Below are 16,940 nucleotides of genomic sequence, written 5' to 3'. Positions count from 1 at the left end.
TCTAGGCGACACCATCCAACTTACAAGGTCCTTGATCAAAGGTGAGCAAGTTGTCCGAAACTCCGAGTGCCTTATCCTAGAAAACAGCCCATTATTTCGACACACTATCGACTGAATGTAACCACAATCCTTCCAAGTCAGATTTTTCTTACCGACTCCTTGGAATTGGATCTCTCGACATCAGTCCTTGGCAAGCGTTTGTTCTTGTTCTGTATTTTCAGCCAGCAACTTCGAGTCTGTGCTCCTTAATCTTGAATATCTCTCCTTTCAGTCCATGTTTACAGTTAATATGATCCTTTATTAGGCCACTCCCTGTGCTTCCAATCAGCTCTTTCAAATCGATTTCAACAAGTTAAGCTTAAATAAGCGCTTCTATCGCTCAGAAATCCTGACCGAAAGGGAGCCTGCAGGCCACGGTGAACTCCAAGGTTATTTCCCGGTAACGGGTGATTGCATTCGATAGACGCAGCTGAGTTCTCATTTTGCATTCTTACGAGGATCGTTTTTCTAATTTCAAATTATCAGTCCTCGACTTGGCGAAAACGCTGAGTTACACAACGCTATAACTGTACAACACCACTACCCATGCAGCCAACCTTGCATCTACAGCCCGTCCAGTAACAACATTAGAGTGTGGTCATTGCATGGCCAATCTCCAGGCACAACACCAAGGTACCAAGATCTACGGCGCGGGTGGCCGCAAGATACGAGATTCTGTTCTCCTATATCACTGCATCCCCTGGAAACCAAGAACTTGGTACTATTCTCGTGCAACACTTCCACGTCGGTCACCGATAAACATTCCGAGCTGCAGTCCTTTCACGACCTTATTTCTTTTATCTGACCAATCGCTGATGCTTTATTCTCTTCTGCTTCGCTGACTTTGGTATGATAAAACATTGTCTACGCGGCTTTTTTTCGCGGCTTTCTTCGAGGCTATCTACGCGGTTGAAGAAAGTCCAAGCTCCTTATAGAAAGCTTCCGAACTAGGTTCTCGGCCCAAGAACTCCCTCAAGAATTCCAACTCTGGGATACTTCCACCTCTCTCAAGAACGGTATGGCGATATCGGCGACCCTCCTTACCGTCCATTGGGTTCTTGGCGAAGAATGAGTGGAACATGTCGAGCGAGAACACCTCTGAGTAGAGGTAGCCGTAGTAACCGGCATCGTAGCCGCCGATGAAGTGGCCAATACCGGCGTGCCTATTGCCCCATTCACTACATGCAAGTTAGTTTAACAGTCAAATGTTATCTCCAGTAGGTACTTACAGTCCCTCGCCCAGGTCCTCAGGGCCCTTGGTGCCGGAGATCTCATGCCTAAGGGTGTTCCAAACTCGGCCAGCGTTGAGCTTCTTGACAGCCTCATGGGACTCGGGTGTGTGCACAGTCATGTCAAAGAGTCCAATAACGAGTTGTCCTAGTGCACCTATAGCGGAGTTGAGACGCTTGGTAGAGACAAGCTTCTCAATAAGCTCGTCGGGAATTTGCTCTTGAGTCTCCCAATGCTTGGAAAGCGATTTAAGCACGCTAGGTGTCCAGCACCAGTTCTCCAGCATTTGAGAGGGAGCTTCAACGAAATCGAGCACTGTGGAAGTTCCATGGAAGTAGCTGTAGCGGGTGCGGCCAGCCAAGTCGTGAATGCCATGGCCCAGCTCGTGGAACAGGGTCACAACCTCATGATGCTTAAGCAGAGAAGGTTTCTTTGGTGTAGGCTTGCTAAAGTTGCAGACAAGAGCAGTGACGGGGTAATGCTTCTTGCCATCCTCAGTGACATAACCAGGCTCGAGGTTGAAGTTGGCGTTGTGGCCATACTTGTTGTCACGGGGGTGAAGGTCCAGGTATAGGTAACCGTTGAAGCTTGAGCCCGAGGCCTCATCGTCCCACACGCTGTAGATCAGAACATCCTCATGCCACACAATGTCTTCGGCCTTGCCAGTGGGGCTGAGCCTCGCTCGCTCTTCAGGCTTGAGCTCGACAAACACGAAGCCGAAAATCTCCTCGAAAATCTTAAGCATGCCGGCAAATGTCGACTCAACAGGGAAGTACTGTGAGATGGCGGCTTCATCAACACTATACTCCTTCTCCTTCTGTATTCTGGAGTAGAACGATGTGTCCCACATGTAGAAGCTGTCGTCAAATGAAAGGCCGCGCTCCTCGTAGTCCTTCTTCTTGTACTCCTTCAGTGCGTTGATCTCCTTCGCACCACCTTCGGCCAATCTGTTTCGAAGATCGTCTAGGAAAGTGCGAACAGCAGCAGGAGTCTTGGCCATCTTTTCTTCAATGCGCAGAGCGGCATGGTTGTCGTAACCGAGAAGGCGAGCGGCCTCATCTCGGAGGGTGATGATCTCTTGGAAGATAGGAACATTGACATTCGCCTGAAGGTTCAATTAGCCGAGATTTTGAAGTTTCGTTACTCGTCTCACCTTGTTGGATTCCGCGATGGTGTACTTGCGGCGAGTATCGGCATCGATAGCATACTTTATGAGAGGGAAGTAATGGTTGTACTTAAAGGACAGCTTGACTTTGCCCTCATTTTCGCCAGTACCCTTCTCCAGGGAATCAATGTCAATGTCGTCAGAAGGAACTCCCTTGAGTTCCTCGGGAGTGAACCAGATGGCACCCTTCTCCTCGTTAAGGTTTTTCTGGGCCTTTATCTCAAGCTCGCTCAGACGCTTCTGGATCTCCTTGAAGCGGTCTCGCTTGGGACCGGCGGGCAGCCGAAGACCGTTTCGAATGTACTTCTGTCGCTCCTTCTCAAGGACGTGCGCCTGCTCCTTGGTGAGATCCTGAGATGCTCGGTTGGCGTAGGCAGCATCGACAGCGTTGAAGACATCCTCCCGCATGTTGCATTCAATGCCGAAGTCATTGAAGGCGCTCTCAGCCTCAGTGGAGGCATCGCGAAGCTCCTTGTTGGTGGAAACATGGTGGTAGAAGGTCAAGATGCGTCTCTGCGTAGCAGCCAAGTTCTCGTCAATGAGGATGGGCTCAAGCACATTGGCAAAAGACGCCTTGTCGGCAGTAACATTCGCAGTTACAGAGTCCAACACATTCTTGGTAGCATCGCAAAGCTTCTTGGTATCGGCAGCGATCGATTCGGGGGTGGCGGTGAACAGAGGCGGTGCCTGAGGAGGGTTACGATACTTGTCGGGAGCCATTGTGCTAGTAACAAGCTGTCTTCGTGATAGAATAGTTCGTGGGGCTTGGAATCTGAAGTGATTCACTAAAGAGCCGAGACGAGAGAAGGCTCGTGAGGAAGCCAGAGTGACGGCGACGAGAAGAATGAAGAGAGAGAGTAGGAGGAGGAGGAGGGGTCTGCGGGAAGCACGCTTATCCAGCTTGGATACAAATATGATGGACGGGCTCGGGATGTTTCTTGGGATGTTAGCCGATTGGCTTGACCATGGATGATTGAGGCAACCTACAGTTGAAAGAGGGGCTTATGCTCTGAGACTAAATCGATTGATCCGTCTCTAGGCGTCAAAGGCGTTGAGAGGGCGTTACTGTAGATGCAGCAAGATGGGGCGATACCTTAAGTGAAGGTGCAGCTAAGGTAAAGCTCCTATGGACCCGCTTCTGGGTGGAAAACGCGGGGCAATCGGATGCGGTGTCATGATCAGGGCGGCTAATGAGTTATCATGTGCTATAATTATGGCATAATTTAGGCTTGAGGCCATAACCGAGTTTAATTGATTTATGTGAAACTGTTTATGTAAACAGAGGCGAAAGCCATGATAACTTCACCAAATGAGACACCGTCAAAGTCAAGGCACATAGAGCTTCATTTCTAGACTCCTGTCCCCTAAGTATCTACAAAAATCCAACATGCTAGTGCGTCGCAAATGCGCAGCAATAATTCATCATTTCAGCGTTCCCATAGCCGATTTCCATCCATATCCATAATCAATCAATCAAGCAAACGCCGGTCCGTCAACGCAGATGCATAACCTAACCCGCCCATATCTGTACCTTGTCTAGTTGGCGAGAATGGTTCGCACGAGGTCTGTAATTGTATCGCATTAGCTGCTGCCCCATTGGGTATCGGGTATTGTAGAACCTACCAGTGTAGTTGACCTGGCCTGAGCTGGTGTCAACGGCCTTGAGGAGCTCATCGACCTCCTCATCAGTCATCTTCTCGCCCAGGTTTGTCAGAATGTACTTGAGCTGGCCGACGCCGATGAAACCCGTCATATCCTTATCAAACACTTGGAAACCGCGGCAGTATTCCTCAGGCTCGCCGGGATCGCGGAAGCCGCCGGGGCGGTTCAAAACACGCTGGAATGTCTCGAAGTCGACTGTGTCGCCAAGGTCAGCTATGCGCTTTTAAATCGCATCACGGGAAGTGTACTCACATTCACCACCGACATTCTTCTCGAGGTCCTGGATCTCAGCGAGGGTAGGGTTCTGACCGCAGGCGCGCAGCAGATCACCGAGGCTGTCAACAGTGACACGGCCGTTTCCGCGCTTGTCGAACAGGGCGAAAGCCTCCTTGTAGTTGGTAGAAGCCTGAGAATCGAACTTGTTAGAAGACATGATTGCTTATGGATTGATTTCGAGGCTCGAGTGTATGTGGAAAATGCGTTCTGAAGAATGCGATTGAAAGTGTTGCTACTCGGTAGTTGTAGAAGTATGCGAGATGCAGGTAGAAAAACCAAGGCTTGTGCCGGGCGAGCTGAAGCAAAACCAACTTCCAACTTGTTCGTGCGGCCAAACTGTCGAATCAGAGGGCGGGGTGCATTGTTTACGTGGGCGAAGAAAGGGGTGTCCGGGGCAACTGAGCTCACTCACCATTTTTGGTTTGTTTTATTAGAGGGGTCAACGTTGACGTTAGTGGGTGTGGGTGTGGGTGGCTGGTTGAGTTGGTGACACAACAAACAGTTGCTATAACGGTCGAAAGATGTCTTTGAGATGGTTCTCGAGTGCAGGAAATGGTGTTGAGAGGTTGAAAGATGAAGAAAGAGGAAAAGAGGGCCAAGATTGCATTCCGTTTGCATTTCCTCTCCACGCTCTGGCCTCCCTGGGCTCTTTTCCCATACACTGACGGGGCAACGGGGTCATCCTATGGGCCAAAGCCAGCCAGGCCTGTAGGTCCAGAAAAAGCCTGCGCACCCCTATGCTGGTTCATCCACCAAAGCTGTCTGCCTCATTATGTCCTCTTTCTGCTAATGCCGTTTTGGCGGTGAAACTATTGAAACCGGAGTAAATAATGCAAGACCCCTTTTGGATGAATCAAAGTTGGCCCAAGAGGTCTCTCGACATAAAAATCAACTGCCGAAGTCGCAGTTCTCAGGTTTCAATACGTCTCGGCAGAAGCTCTTCCTGGTGAGGCTATCGTGACACTGGATGGAATCCATCCCTCCAAATGCAGCAGAGCCTCACAAGGACCCTTTGTATTAAAATGGTCGATTAAGGCTGCCAATACTTGGCTACACTCCCCAATGAACCAACGTTTTAGTTTCAATGTTTCACTTATGCGAGCTAAGAATGATGAAATCATCAAGCCGTTCACTACGTATCAATTATTCTTGGATATCCATTTCCCTATATACGTCGCTGCAAAGCTTCATCTCGTCTTTCTACGCCGACAACCCTCCTTAATTGATACCCCAGAACCTTATGTTCTGAGAGACACATGCCGTCATGTTTTGAGTGACCCTTCTGCGGCAATTCAATAACCAAAACTCTATGGACTATCTGTTCTGGCGACTCTAGGTCAGGATAGCCTCACTACTCTGTGTCTACACTGAGGTCTGATTAATTTATGCATACCTTGTACCTGATAGCCACTTCGGATAAGATACCCCAAGCTTTGCAAACCCTGAGATTGCTGCTACCCTTCATGTGACATTGAAATTTCCAAAACGACGTCATTGTAATCGCTTAATCTCTTTTGAATCCATCATGGGGGTTTCATTTCATCCCGCGATCTCGGAAATTATCTCTTGGCTTGAGTCTTCCCAGCTTTGGCTAGCATCATTCAAGTCCTGGCTAATAATGAAGCTTATCGCAGATCTTGTTCGCTTGCTAACTACCGATCATGATCTGTCCCGCGTTGTATTTCATGATTCAAAGCTGTTGTTGGTTACCCTGAACACTGAGGCCGAATAAACTTGCAACTTTCCAAAATCGCACTTCTGCTGCAACGGGAAACTCGATGAGGTCTTCAGTAGATTAGATGAGTTACCCCAATCACTGACATCGTCTTTTCCATCGTTGTATATTCTGCCTCTGAAGGATTAAATGATTCGAGTTGGTGTCTGTGTGTGAAAGAATTCTTAACTTTCGAATCGTTGAAGAGCATAGACTTAGTTTGACAACAACTTGATGATCACGTTAGAATTCATAAAATAAGCAAAAAAGAGATTCAATATAAATTGGCATCGAAATCCCTCTTGATAGATGCACAGTATCATCCGACTCAGCCGATACCTAGATGTGAGGCAGTAGACAGCTTTCCAATGGCGGTGTCAATTCAACAATCTCCTAGGAGATACATCTGTTGTACGAGGGAACTTGCCCGAATGGGGAATTGATCCAGTGGCAATGGCGTTTTACATGGAAAGTGCCTCATGATTCGCCTATAGCCTTCGAACACTGCGATGATTTATAATGGCCGGTTGATGGGCAATCAGTTGTAAGTGTGAGTGAGATATTGCGTGTCTTAAGTAAAGCCCCGCAATGTCCTTTATCCTCGGCACAAACTCACTTACAACATCATCAAACGCTTGTTCCTTTAAGCATTGAACAACATACATTATCTTCAAAATGGCAACTGAAGCTACTGTTCGTAAATTCTTTGCATCATCTGCTTATGCCGTGGCAGGTGCCAGCTCCAACCCTGCCAAGTTCGGACATCGCGGTAAGGCTACCTGTTCATTGTATGTCATAGTATCTTGCTAATCAAGGAACTTGTAGTCTTTGCCTGGTATCTCCACCATGACTTACCAGTAACTCCCATCAACCCGGGCTCAGAGACAATCAACGCTTTGAACAAGGACCACCCTACTGTTCCTAGTGTGACCGCTCTTTCAGACCCTACGCAGACGTCTCTGTCAGTCATTACTCCACCAGCAGCGACCCTAAAGGTGCTTCAAGAGGCAAAGGAGAAGGGCATTCCGTCGGTGTGGCTGCAGCCTGGCAGTTTTGATGATGCTGTTCTCAAGTTTGCCAACGCTCCTGGGACATTTGAAGCTGTTGTTGCTGGCGATGGTGGCCGAGGTCATGAGGGCTGGTGTATCTTGGTTGATGGCGAGCGTGGACTGAAGGCTGCTGGCAAGCTGTGATATATCAATGTACGGGGTCTCAAGTCAGAATTGACGGGTCAGATTATATAAGATTTACTTGTGATGTTGCTTCTTCCTATGTGATTGATGTCGGTACCAAGAGATACATGGTTGAGCCAATTGATAATAATAGGTACAGACTTAGGAATATCTCGGAATAGACAGTCGACTAACCCCAACAACATTGAAATATTTTCACCTGATACTCACCGTAACAAAGTTCTGTACTTCTCAGGCCTCTATTGGTGACCTAGGGCCCTAAGTCCATGGATGTTTAGATCTCTGGGGTTGAGTTGCTGGCAGGGATCCACCAAAGTAAACAAACGCGCCAGGACCCACCCCGACACTTTGCGTTGCTTGCTTGCTTTGCTTGTCGTGGATAGATCCTCGCTCGCTACGATCACCTCTAATTCAATTCCTTCCACCACAACCATCTTTCACCGTTGTTCAGTTCTATTGTGTTGACGCAGCGCGCGCCCTTGTTTTCGAGTTGAAAATATCCTCTCATGAGCGCGATTATTTATTCTATTTTCTCCTTTTCTACGTCGTCGACCGCTTGCTAGCTACTGGACCAAGCTCTTCAATTTGTTTGCCCACAATCGAAGCATCGCGTCTTGTTTTAAATACCCTTGACTGACCGCGCTTTCACGCGCAACACTACAACAACCATGTCTTTTGACGACGTCACAGACCAATTCATCACATACGAGAGCCGTTTGGCCTCTTTTCAGAAGAACTCGAAAAAGCGAGGTTCTACAGCGAGCGGAAGGGGCACAAAAGCTTTGAATTGGCCGCACAAGAGCATCACACCCGCGAGCGTACGATGACCACGACGTTTGCACCATAATAATCCGCTGACAATCTTGTAGCTCGCCCGCGCTGGACTTTTCTTCAATCCTACACCAGAAAACCCCGACAATGCCACATGTTTTCTATGCCACAAGGGCCTCGACGGCTGGGAAGCCAACGACGACCCTCTCCTCGAGCACCTGAAGCATGCTCCCGAATGTGGCTGGGCGGTTGTCGCCGCGATTGAAGCCGAGGTCGGAGATTATGCGCAACAAGATCCTGATCAGCCATATATGAAGGATGCTCGAAAGGCCACATTTGCTGGAAGGTGGCCTCATGATTCTAAGAAGGGATGGAAGTGCAAAACCAAGCAGCTGGTCGACGCAGGATGGAAGTACACACCGACTGAAGACTCGGACGATATGGCCACGTGCACCTACTGCCAACTCGCCCTCGACGGCTGGGAGCCTGGCGACAAGCCTCTGTGAGTACCGCACCTTCGTTTCCCATATCGCGTGGACTGACTGGGTGTCTACAGAGATGAGCATTATAACCGATCACCTGGCTGCCCGTTCTTCATTCTTCTCGAAGAGACGCAATCTACTAAGAAATCTGGCCGAACCAAAGCTGGACGCGCATCCAAAGCCTCGCGATTGTCTGCGCAATCAGTCGCTACAGTCGCATCGGAGGTGACCTCGATCAACGAGTCTACAGCTGCCATTGAGGACAGCGTCTTGACAACAACTTCGACTACACAGGGCGGAAAGAAGACAAAGGCTCGCAAAGCGACTACGAAAGGACGAAAGACAAAAGCCAAGAAGGAAGCACCCGTCGAGGACGTCGAGGCATCCATTGAAGAAGAAGAGGCACCAGTAACAAAGCCTGCTCGAGGGCAGAAGCGAGACAGCGCAGCAGTGGAAGACGCCAGTAGCATGGCCATGTCTCCACCTGGCAAGAAGCGTGCCACGCGGAAACGTGGCAGCGCTTCTGTAAATGAGTCGACATTGCAACACGATGAGTCGGTTGATGTCACCGAAGTCTCTGTTTCTAAGAAGGGCGGCAAGAAGAAGACGACACGTAAGGCATCAGCTAAATCTTCTCGCACCGTGTCCTCAGGCTCTGCGACCTCGGAGGTAGTGACGACTGGTTACGAGGCAACTCCTGGAACATTCCCTGATGATGATGAGATTGAGCGACAACTCGAAGCAGACCTTGAGAGACAGCTTACTGAAGACGAGGAGATAACTGCTGACTCTGATTCTGAAAGACGTCAGAGCAAGAAAGAGAAGGGAGAAAAGACAGCAAAGGCTGAGCAACACGAGTATTCCCGGGACTATGCCATGCTGAATCCCGAGCCAGTGGAGCCGAATGAAGACGAAGTTGATGATGAACTTCGAGCTTTACAGGCTGAGATGGAGGTTGATGAGGAGCCAGCGCCTCACCATGAGCCTCAACGAGTGCCGGAAATGGAACCTGAGCACTTACCTGAGCCTGAACATCAGGAATTACATATCCCAAAGAAGGGACGAAAGGCTGGAGCTAGAAAAGCTTCCAAGCAGAGCAAGTCTAAGAAGGCCAAGGCGGCACCTGAGCCTGTTGAGGAAGATGAAATTGAGCCTGAGAAAGCACAGCTACAGGAGCACGAAATGCCCGAGGAAGAGGTCACACAACCAGAAGCAGAGACTCAGGTTGACGAGACAACCCACAATGATAGTCTTGTTAGCACTGACACTGTTGTCAAGAAGTCTAATAATTCTCGTTTGAGTACAGGCAGCCGAGGTCGTGGACGCCCATCCAAGGCATCCCTCGCCTCGAGGGCTTCTGCCAATGATTTGGAACTAGTTGAAGCACCAGAAGAAGCTACCCCAGAGCCTGCTGAGGAGCAACCCACCAAACGACCCCGGGGACGTCCTTCCAAAGCTTCATTGGCATCTCGTCCTTCTGTTGGACCTGATGAGAGCCAAGTGAGTGAAGCGGCTCCTAAACGTGGTCGTGGACGTCCTTCAAAGAAGTCACTGGAAGCTCGGAAATCGATGGAAGCAGCGGCGAGCCAGGAATCCACACAGCCCTTCACACAACCGGTTGAAGAGCGCATGCAAGAGGACGTCGAAGTCTACGCGTCCGAGGAACAGAAGGATGAGAGGCCACCCTCTTCCCGTGTTGTATCGTTCGAATCGGCGCAGGCATCTCCCGCACCACAGCCTATGCCGTCATCACCACCCGCAAGCGCGGCTCACCTGGCGAACCCGCCATCTACTCCTGGGAGAATCATTTCTCCCGCACCCTCGGCTCGACAAGCAGCCATCTCACCCTCTCAATCACCCCAATCCTCTGACGCCGAGAACCAACCGCCCTCTTCCAGACTGACCACGAGTTCCAATCCCAAGAGAGTAGCACTTGCACCAGTGAACTCTACACCAACGCGCTCGTCACCATCCAGGCGCAACGTGATTGCGGGACTCCGCAGCACAGCACCATGGACAGAGTTGGATCTCGAGGCTGTCTTCGGAACACCACGTGTCAACACAGACAAGGAGAATGGCGTAGAACGATACCTGAAGCAGGGTCAGACTTTGACGTCACCCGAGAAGCAGATGACAGTGCAAGAGTGGATCTACTACAATGCTTCAGAGGCCGAGAAGAAGCTGAAGTATGAGTGCGAGTCGATTGTTAACCGATTTGAGAGTGAAGGATCAAAAGCAATGCGCGTGCTTGAGGGACTGGTTGTGGAATGAGACATGACTTTCTAGATAGATGAATGACGGATGGGAGGCAAAAGCTGGATACATACAGACATAGACTCTGACTATTGCTCTTTGATGTAACTTACTTAATGTGCATGACAAACAAGCTCAGGAATGACGGCGTTGGTTGGGATGAACATGATGAATTTTCTCAGATACTGGATTTTTGTTAATGAATGAAAGAAAAGGACTCTTGTTGAAGCACCCACAATCTTAAACAAACTATGTTAGTTATGCCATTTCCTATTCAATTGTTTGAATTCAGCCTCTCATGTCGTCACATTTCTAGAGATCGACGCCGTTCTTTCAGGAACCATCAGCAGATCGCTACGTCAAAGCCTCTACGAGATTGACTCTACACTACAGCCGCATCTATGAGCTTCAGCATTCCACACAGAAGCTATGCCGAAGAAACTAGGACTTCTTATTTTTTCCTTAGAGACTGATCAGCGTAGATAGCCGCCACTAGACGTTCGGTGCCCCTTGCATTCCAGGCTAAAAGCCCAGAACCCTTAAGGGTTCAACCTTTGCCTTTTCCGTCCGAGATCGCGGACAAGGCGATAGGGCTTTGGGATCCTCTGGGGATGGAGGCGTTTACAAGAATTCAGATTTGAGAGAGGGTTTGGGATATATAATAGGTGGTGGGAATGCTTTTTCTGAGGTCTAAGACAGTCTCTGAATACCTTCACTCACAAGAATTACATTCATATCTCTTTAAGAGCAACACTGGTTGTTAGCCATATCCAAAACACACTGTCAATATGCTTGGCCTGTCTTTTCCTTCCTTTTGGGTCTTCCCTCGTCGCAGGTCGACAGTTGATGCTGAAGTTGCATATCTTGAATGCCTTGAAGCTGGCAACTTTGACGAGCCTCTCAATGTCAGACGCAAGGAACTTGGACTAAGCGACTGGTAAACAAACAAGAAAAAGAGAAAAAATATAAAAAAACAGTAAGTTTCATAACCACAGATATTTACTATTTAATATTTACTAAAAATCAATAAGACATGTCTTTTCGGTGCGCCTGGTAGCGGAGCCGGATGTTGCACGATTCGAGACGACTTCACGATTATCATCATTATTTCTTTTGTCAGATTGTACTATGTATGATATGGCAGGCGATTGTACTCTATATTTGTACTATATCACATCACGCCACACCAACTCACACAGAACAGAACAGACAACAAGATTGTAAAACTCAGCCTGCCAAATCGGCGGCGACAATATGATCAATTCTGAACCGCATGCCATGCATTTCATATGACCCCCTTACTATTAAATCTGGTCATTCATGACCACCATCTCCTTACTAAAACAATTTCATCTCCTCGCTCATGCCCGTGGTATATATGTAAGGAGTGTCTGGTATCTCAATGCTGATTCTATATGCTTCCCACCATGCGCCAAATGAGTGTCGTGGCAAAAGCCAAATATCCAAATGTGTAAAGTCGTCTCTTCCAAAATCCTGTATGTGCATTGAGTATCCATGAAGCGTAAACATAAACGTGTAGTCATTGTCGAATAGACATTAATGTAAGGAGTGTAGCGAAAAAATATGTTCAAAAAGTGGTTGTTGTGTGAAGATTAAATGAGCACCATTAGCATCGAGAAAATTGCGACGATAGTGGCAAAGCCAGCTGTCAACCGTGATGCAGAAGCCTCAACGGTTGAAGGTGCGGCAGTCTCGTCTGAGGTAGACGATGAAGTGCGTGTCTCGAGGCGCGACCTGGTCTCAGTAGCCGCCCCAGAAGCGCCAGATTCTGTCTCTGTTTCTGTCTCCGATCCTGACTCTATCTCTGTTGCGGTAGCTCCAGATTCAGATTCAGATTCAGTAGCATCTGCCTTGTCAGAGCGTGTAGCTTTGACAGTCGTCTCAGTGGCAGCTCCAGAAACATCAGTTTCTGAGCCTGTCTCGGCAGAATCCGTCTCGATACCCTTGGTCTGGGCTGTTCTCGATCCTATTTCTGTAATGGTAGAAACTAAATCAGTCTCAGAGTCACCAAGTGACGATGTGACAGTTACGACAACACTCTTGGCTGTGACAGACAAAGTGGTAGACTCACCAGCTTCAGAGTTTTCAGACCCGTTGGTTGATGTCTCCTCAGCTGCTGTCCCAGTCTCGGTCGCCTCGGCCTTTTGAGTTGTCTCAGCCGGAACCGAACTCTCTTCAGCAGCTTCTCCAGATGTGGTTGGCTGTGATGCACCAGAAGTCGATCCAGCTGCATCTGTGGTCGCTTGGGCCTTCTCAGAAACTTCTGTAGAGGCATCTTCTGTGGAAACAGGTTCCGCGATTTCGGTGCTCCCATCGCCAACAGTAGTCGGCTCAGCAGCATCAGAGGTAAAAACAGCTTCTGTAGTAGGCTCCGGAGCGTCAGTAGTGGTGGGCTGGGGCTCCGCTTCAGCACTGGTAGACTCAGGCTCAGACTCTTCTGTTGTTACTGGAAGGGCACTGAAATCGCCAGAGGTGGCCTCGACCTGTCCTGTCGTCTCCACATCCGCAGATCCAGTAACCTGCGACTCAGGACCTGATGCAGCTGTGGTGGCAGTCGTGGTATCCTTTCCGTCACAATAATCAATGAACTGGTTGAACTCAGGCTCAACATAGTCGCGAATAGTGTTCTTGCTCTTGGAAGTGTTGTCACTGATACAGTCGCGGCACATATCGTAGCTGCCGCGGAACGAAGAACCTGCTCTGCAGAGCCTGTCCGATTTTCCGGTTGAGAGTGCGATCTTGTAAGCACCATCACAGTCATCGTAGCAAATAGCTGGAGTGACATCTCGCCTGTCGAACATGTGGAGTCCACGTCGCTGGTTGTTGCTGGGGATGTTGTCATAAGACTCTGATACCGAAGTAGTAGCATCAGGCCAGTCACTCAAAGTTGTCTGTGAAGCCCAGTTTCCGGTCGAGAAGGTCTTCAGTTCACCACTCACAGTCTTCTCGTAGACTTGCTTCTCAAAGATATCATAAGAAAGACCGAAAGCCTCTGGGTTCAGGTTGAAGTAACCAGGAGAACGGGGATAGAAACCAGTCTTGTTCTTGCGCCACTTAGCCTTCTTGACCTTGGGAGCCTTGATACAGTATTGAGGTTCACAGAGGTAGTCCTCATCAGGTGGCTCCGCCCAGAAGTTGCACCATGCTGGCTTCGGCGGGTTGCAGACGTAGCCTGGCTCGCAACCAAAGGTGAGATCAGACTTGCGGTTGAGTGGCGCAGATCGACCTGTAGGCTTGGGGCACAAGGTGATGCGTCCAGGAGTGGCCGTCACTGTGGTAGGAGGGAGCTGTACTGTTTGGCCGATGGTCAAGGTAGTAGTGTAGACAGTTGTAGGGCCTGGAACCACTGTGACAACCGTCTCACCGTCCTTAGTCAGGGTCACAGTCTCTGCAGGCAGTCTCTCTGTGACGACCGATTCAATGGTGACAGTAGCCTGCTCTCCAGGGACAGTAACAACAGTACGCTCTCCGGGAACTGTGACGGTCCTTTCCTCACCAGACACTGTGACAACAGTTCCCTGGCCAGGTAGAGTCACAGTCCTTACCACAGTTCTATCCTCACCAGGCTGGACAATAGTTCTGGGGATAGTCACTGTCTCGTCTTCTCCAGCCTCAGTGATAGTAACCCTGCTTCCTGGAATAGTAACGACGTCGGTAATTGTCAATGCAGGTTCAGTAACGGTGGTTCCAGCCTCGGTGACAGTGCTTCCGGGCTCAGTGACAGTTTCCTCGGGGAGAGTAATAGTTGTTCCAGCCTCAGTCACGGTACTGCCAGGCTCTGTTATAGTGATTTCAGGAAGCGTTACAGTAGTGCCCGGTTCAGTCACAGTCGTTCCAGCCTCGGTAACTGTTGGTCCTGGTACCGTAACAGTACCCCCATCTTCTGTGATTGTTACTCCAGGCTCCGTGATTGTGACGGGAGGTAGAGTCTCAACAATAGTCTCCCCTGGAAGTGTTTCGACGAAAGTTGGTCCGGGCACAGTTTCTATCACTGTTACCGGCTCTGTCTCGATATACGTCGGTCCAGGTCGAGTCTCAACCACAGTAGTTCCCTCATGAACTGTTTCTGTGACTGTTGATGCAGCTTGAGTCTCGGTTACCGTCACCTTCTCCGTGACTTTTTCCGTCACCTTCTCAGTCTCAGTAACGGTGACCTTTTCGGTGACCTTCTCTGTAACCTTTTCGGTGACAGTGGTGATGCCGCCAGGAGCGCTTCAAGCATGTTAGTGAAAGCTATTTGGATCATCAATAGCGACTTACCAAGATTGAGTTGTCTCAGGTGGCGCAGTCGTGGTGGGAGGTTCAGAAGCCTCAGTGGTGGTTGTCGGAGGCTTAGGGGCCTCAGTGGTAGTAGTTGGAGGCTTCCACGGCTCGGTCGTTGTTGTTGGAGGCTCAGGAGCTTCAGTAGTGGTTGTCGGAGGCTTAGGGGCTTCAGTGGTAGTAGTTGGAGGCTCAGGAGCTTCGGTCGTTGTAGTCGGAGGTACATACGGCTCGGTTGTGGTAGTAGGGGGCAATGGGGCTGCACTCGTTGTCGTTGGAGGCGCAGGAGGCTCCTCGCTGGTGGTTGAGGGCCCATAGGTTGGAGGCGGAACTACGATGTAAGTATCTGTGATAACCGGGGGCGGTGGAAGCGGCTCGGTGGTGGTCTCAGGCGGTGGAGCTACTGTGGTTGGATCGTTGGCAGGATAGCTGTCTGTGATAACCGGGGGAGGAGGAGGAACCACCACGGTCGTCGTCACGGGCTTAGGACAGCCGCACCTAGCATCCCAAACCACCATTGTGCCGTCCTCGATGTACGGGGTTCCTGTATCGGCCCCGCCAATACTGGCCTCGTCTTGCTCAGTCGGCGCGGCAGTGGTGTCTTGGGGTGCCGGAGCCGCTGTTGTTTCTGGCTCGACCTTAGCTGCAGAAGTCTGAACTTCGGGAGCGCTGGCGAAGTATCCATCTTGAGCGGGCGCCTGCGTATCGGCAGCAGCAGGTTGTATACTTGCTGATTCACTCCTTCGATGGAGACCTTCTCCAGCGTTCTGAGCTGGAATCTCAACAGCTACAGCGCCTAAGGCACTGAGCAATAGTGAGAAGCGCATGGCAGGCAACTGCCTTCAATGCAATGAGTGAGTGATACCAGCGTCAGAGCCGTCTGGACCCAGTAGCGAGTGTGGTTGAAACGAACGTCAAAGTCCAACTCTTCTTGGTTGAGATGTTAGAAAACGTCAAACAAAGAGAGTTAATGCATTGAGCTTGAAGAAATATCACAGATATATGATAGAGGAGCTGGGACTGGGTTGGGGGCTGAGCAACAGAGAGAGCCTTACCAGAAACCGGCAATGCGGATATTCAAGCCCACATACATCGACATCCACAAGTAGAGTTAATTTACTCTGGTAAGCCACTCCGCAGTATAGATACGGCAGGGGAGCAGCTGAGAGAGAGCCGAGTTGCGGATCGATGTAAAGCAGAGCCGATTTACCAGGTGGAAAAGTTTGTATGTAATCAAACTCAACAGCCAAGCGTCAGCCAAATTAAAGAGATCCTAGTCTGGTCACCGAAGAAAAGATGACTCAAGACAAAGAGCAAGGAACATCACAAAAGATCCATTGAGAGGGAGTACAACACTGTAGCTAAATGTGCTGGAAGAGTTTGTGGGTACCTCGCCTGAGCTTGCTGACCTTGAGCAATCCGTAGCATGAGCAACAATGCATTTACATGCATAGAACATGGATGAGAACAAGGGTCTGACAGGGGTATACACATTAAGATATGCCTCGATTGAGAAAGCAGCACGACTTTTGAAGGTCCACTTGGACAAGGGCCTTGTTCTGATGCCTCTGAGAGACTCCAATATCACGCACGCACACTCTTAGATCCAAAGCTGCGGGCCGCGAAGGGGTGGAGAAGTGACAATATCACATCACAACCCACGAGGGTTATGCTGACAACAAGGCCACCACATGACAGACAAGATGGAATATCTGACATGGTTTGGGATTATAATTGACCGAAAACCCATCGAACGGTACTCCGTTCTCCGTTCTTCAGCCTGAAAGCCAAGGTTTGACGCGCAAGGCTGCGATGTTGGCACGGGAGAGGAAGTTTGCGGAGTGGTCTGTGATAATAATAGACAATGCAGCAAG

At 49.6% G+C, this 16,940-nt stretch overlaps 5 protein-coding genes across 11 annotated transcripts; 2 read left to right on the top strand and 3 right to left on the bottom strand.

Moving 5' to 3' along the window:
* Window positions 1-452: 452 nt before the first annotated feature.
* On the bottom strand, window positions 453-3,567 carry FOIG_08183 (thimet oligopeptidase). Of its 2 annotated transcripts, XM_031208113.1 has the most exons (4): window positions 3,422-3,567; window positions 2,423-3,371; window positions 1,269-2,374; window positions 453-1,217 (listed from the first exon to the last, which is right to left on the bottom strand). In XM_031208113.1, the coding sequence occupies exons 2-4, from the start codon at window positions 3,152-3,154 to the stop codon at window positions 941-943; spliced, it is 2,115 nt and encodes a 704-aa protein (XP_031062247.1). In that variant the 5' UTR covers window positions 3,155-3,371; window positions 3,422-3,567; the 3' UTR covers window positions 453-940. The 2 variants fall into 2 exon arrangements, with proteins under 2 accessions (XP_031062247.1, XP_031062246.1); XM_031208112.1 differs by having other exon boundaries at window positions 2,423-3,567.
* Window positions 3,568-3,713: 146 nt separating this feature from the next.
* On the bottom strand, window positions 3,714-4,974 carry FOIG_08182 (uncharacterized protein). Of its 2 annotated transcripts, XM_031208111.1 has the most exons (4): window positions 4,785-4,974; window positions 4,349-4,502; window positions 4,058-4,291; window positions 3,714-3,999 (listed from the first exon to the last, which is right to left on the bottom strand). In XM_031208111.1, exons 1-4 carry the CDS (start codon window positions 4,785-4,787, stop codon window positions 3,971-3,973), a joined length of 420 nt encoding a protein of 139 aa, XP_031062245.1. In that variant the 5' UTR covers window positions 4,788-4,974; the 3' UTR covers window positions 3,714-3,970. The 2 variants fall into 2 exon arrangements, with proteins under 2 accessions (XP_031062245.1, XP_031062244.1); XM_031208110.1 differs by lacking the exon at window positions 4,785-4,974 and having other exon boundaries at window positions 4,349-4,744.
* A 1,605-nt stretch (window positions 4,975-6,579) lies between these two features.
* Window positions 6,580-7,471, top strand: FOIG_08181 (uncharacterized protein). Its single transcript, XM_031208109.1, has 2 exons — window positions 6,580-6,855; window positions 6,912-7,471. The coding sequence occupies exons 1-2, from the start codon at window positions 6,762-6,764 to the stop codon at window positions 7,277-7,279; spliced, it is 462 nt and encodes a 153-aa protein (XP_031062243.1). The 5' UTR covers window positions 6,580-6,761; the 3' UTR covers window positions 7,280-7,471.
* A 193-nt stretch (window positions 7,472-7,664) lies between these two features.
* On the top strand, window positions 7,665-11,178 carry FOIG_08180 (uncharacterized protein). Of its 3 annotated transcripts, XM_031208107.1 has the most exons (4): window positions 7,684-8,097; window positions 8,149-8,552; window positions 8,607-11,038; window positions 11,102-11,156. In XM_031208107.1, the coding sequence occupies exons 1-3, from the start codon at window positions 7,948-7,950 to the stop codon at window positions 10,801-10,803; spliced, it is 2,751 nt and encodes a 916-aa protein (XP_031062241.1). In that variant the 5' UTR covers window positions 7,684-7,947; the 3' UTR covers window positions 10,804-11,038; window positions 11,102-11,156. The 3 variants fall into 3 exon arrangements, with proteins under 3 accessions (XP_031062240.1, XP_031062241.1, XP_031062242.1); XM_031208106.1 differs by having other exon boundaries at window positions 7,665-8,097; window positions 8,607-11,178; XM_031208108.1 differs by lacking the exons at window positions 7,684-8,097; window positions 11,102-11,156 and having other exon boundaries at window positions 8,118-8,552; window positions 8,607-11,073.
* Window positions 11,179-11,869: 691 nt separating this feature from the next.
* FOIG_08179 (uncharacterized protein) lies at window positions 11,870-16,414 on the bottom strand. Of its 3 annotated transcripts, XM_031208105.1 has the most exons (4): window positions 16,122-16,414; window positions 15,067-15,996; window positions 12,878-15,018; window positions 11,875-12,778 (listed from the first exon to the last, which is right to left on the bottom strand). In XM_031208105.1, the coding sequence occupies exons 2-4, from the start codon at window positions 15,891-15,893 to the stop codon at window positions 12,399-12,401; spliced, it is 3,348 nt and encodes a 1,115-aa protein (XP_031062239.1). In that variant the 5' UTR covers window positions 15,894-15,996; window positions 16,122-16,414; the 3' UTR covers window positions 11,875-12,398. The 3 variants fall into 3 exon arrangements, with proteins under 3 accessions (XP_031062237.1, XP_031062238.1, XP_031062239.1); XM_031208103.1 differs by having other exon boundaries at window positions 11,870-15,018; window positions 16,122-16,392; XM_031208104.1 differs by lacking the exon at window positions 16,122-16,414 and having other exon boundaries at window positions 11,870-15,018; window positions 15,067-16,078.
* Between the last annotated feature and the right edge of the window lie 526 nt (window positions 16,415-16,940).

The sequence above is a fragment of the Fusarium odoratissimum genome, assembly GCF_000260195.1.
Source record: "Fusarium odoratissimum NRRL 54006 unplaced genomic scaffold supercont1.12, whole genome shotgun sequence".
NCBI lineage: Eukaryota > Fungi > Ascomycota > Sordariomycetes > Hypocreales > Nectriaceae > Fusarium > Fusarium odoratissimum.
The sequence above is the reverse complement of the archived record's forward strand: the minus strand, read 5'-3'. Positions and strand labels throughout refer to the sequence as shown.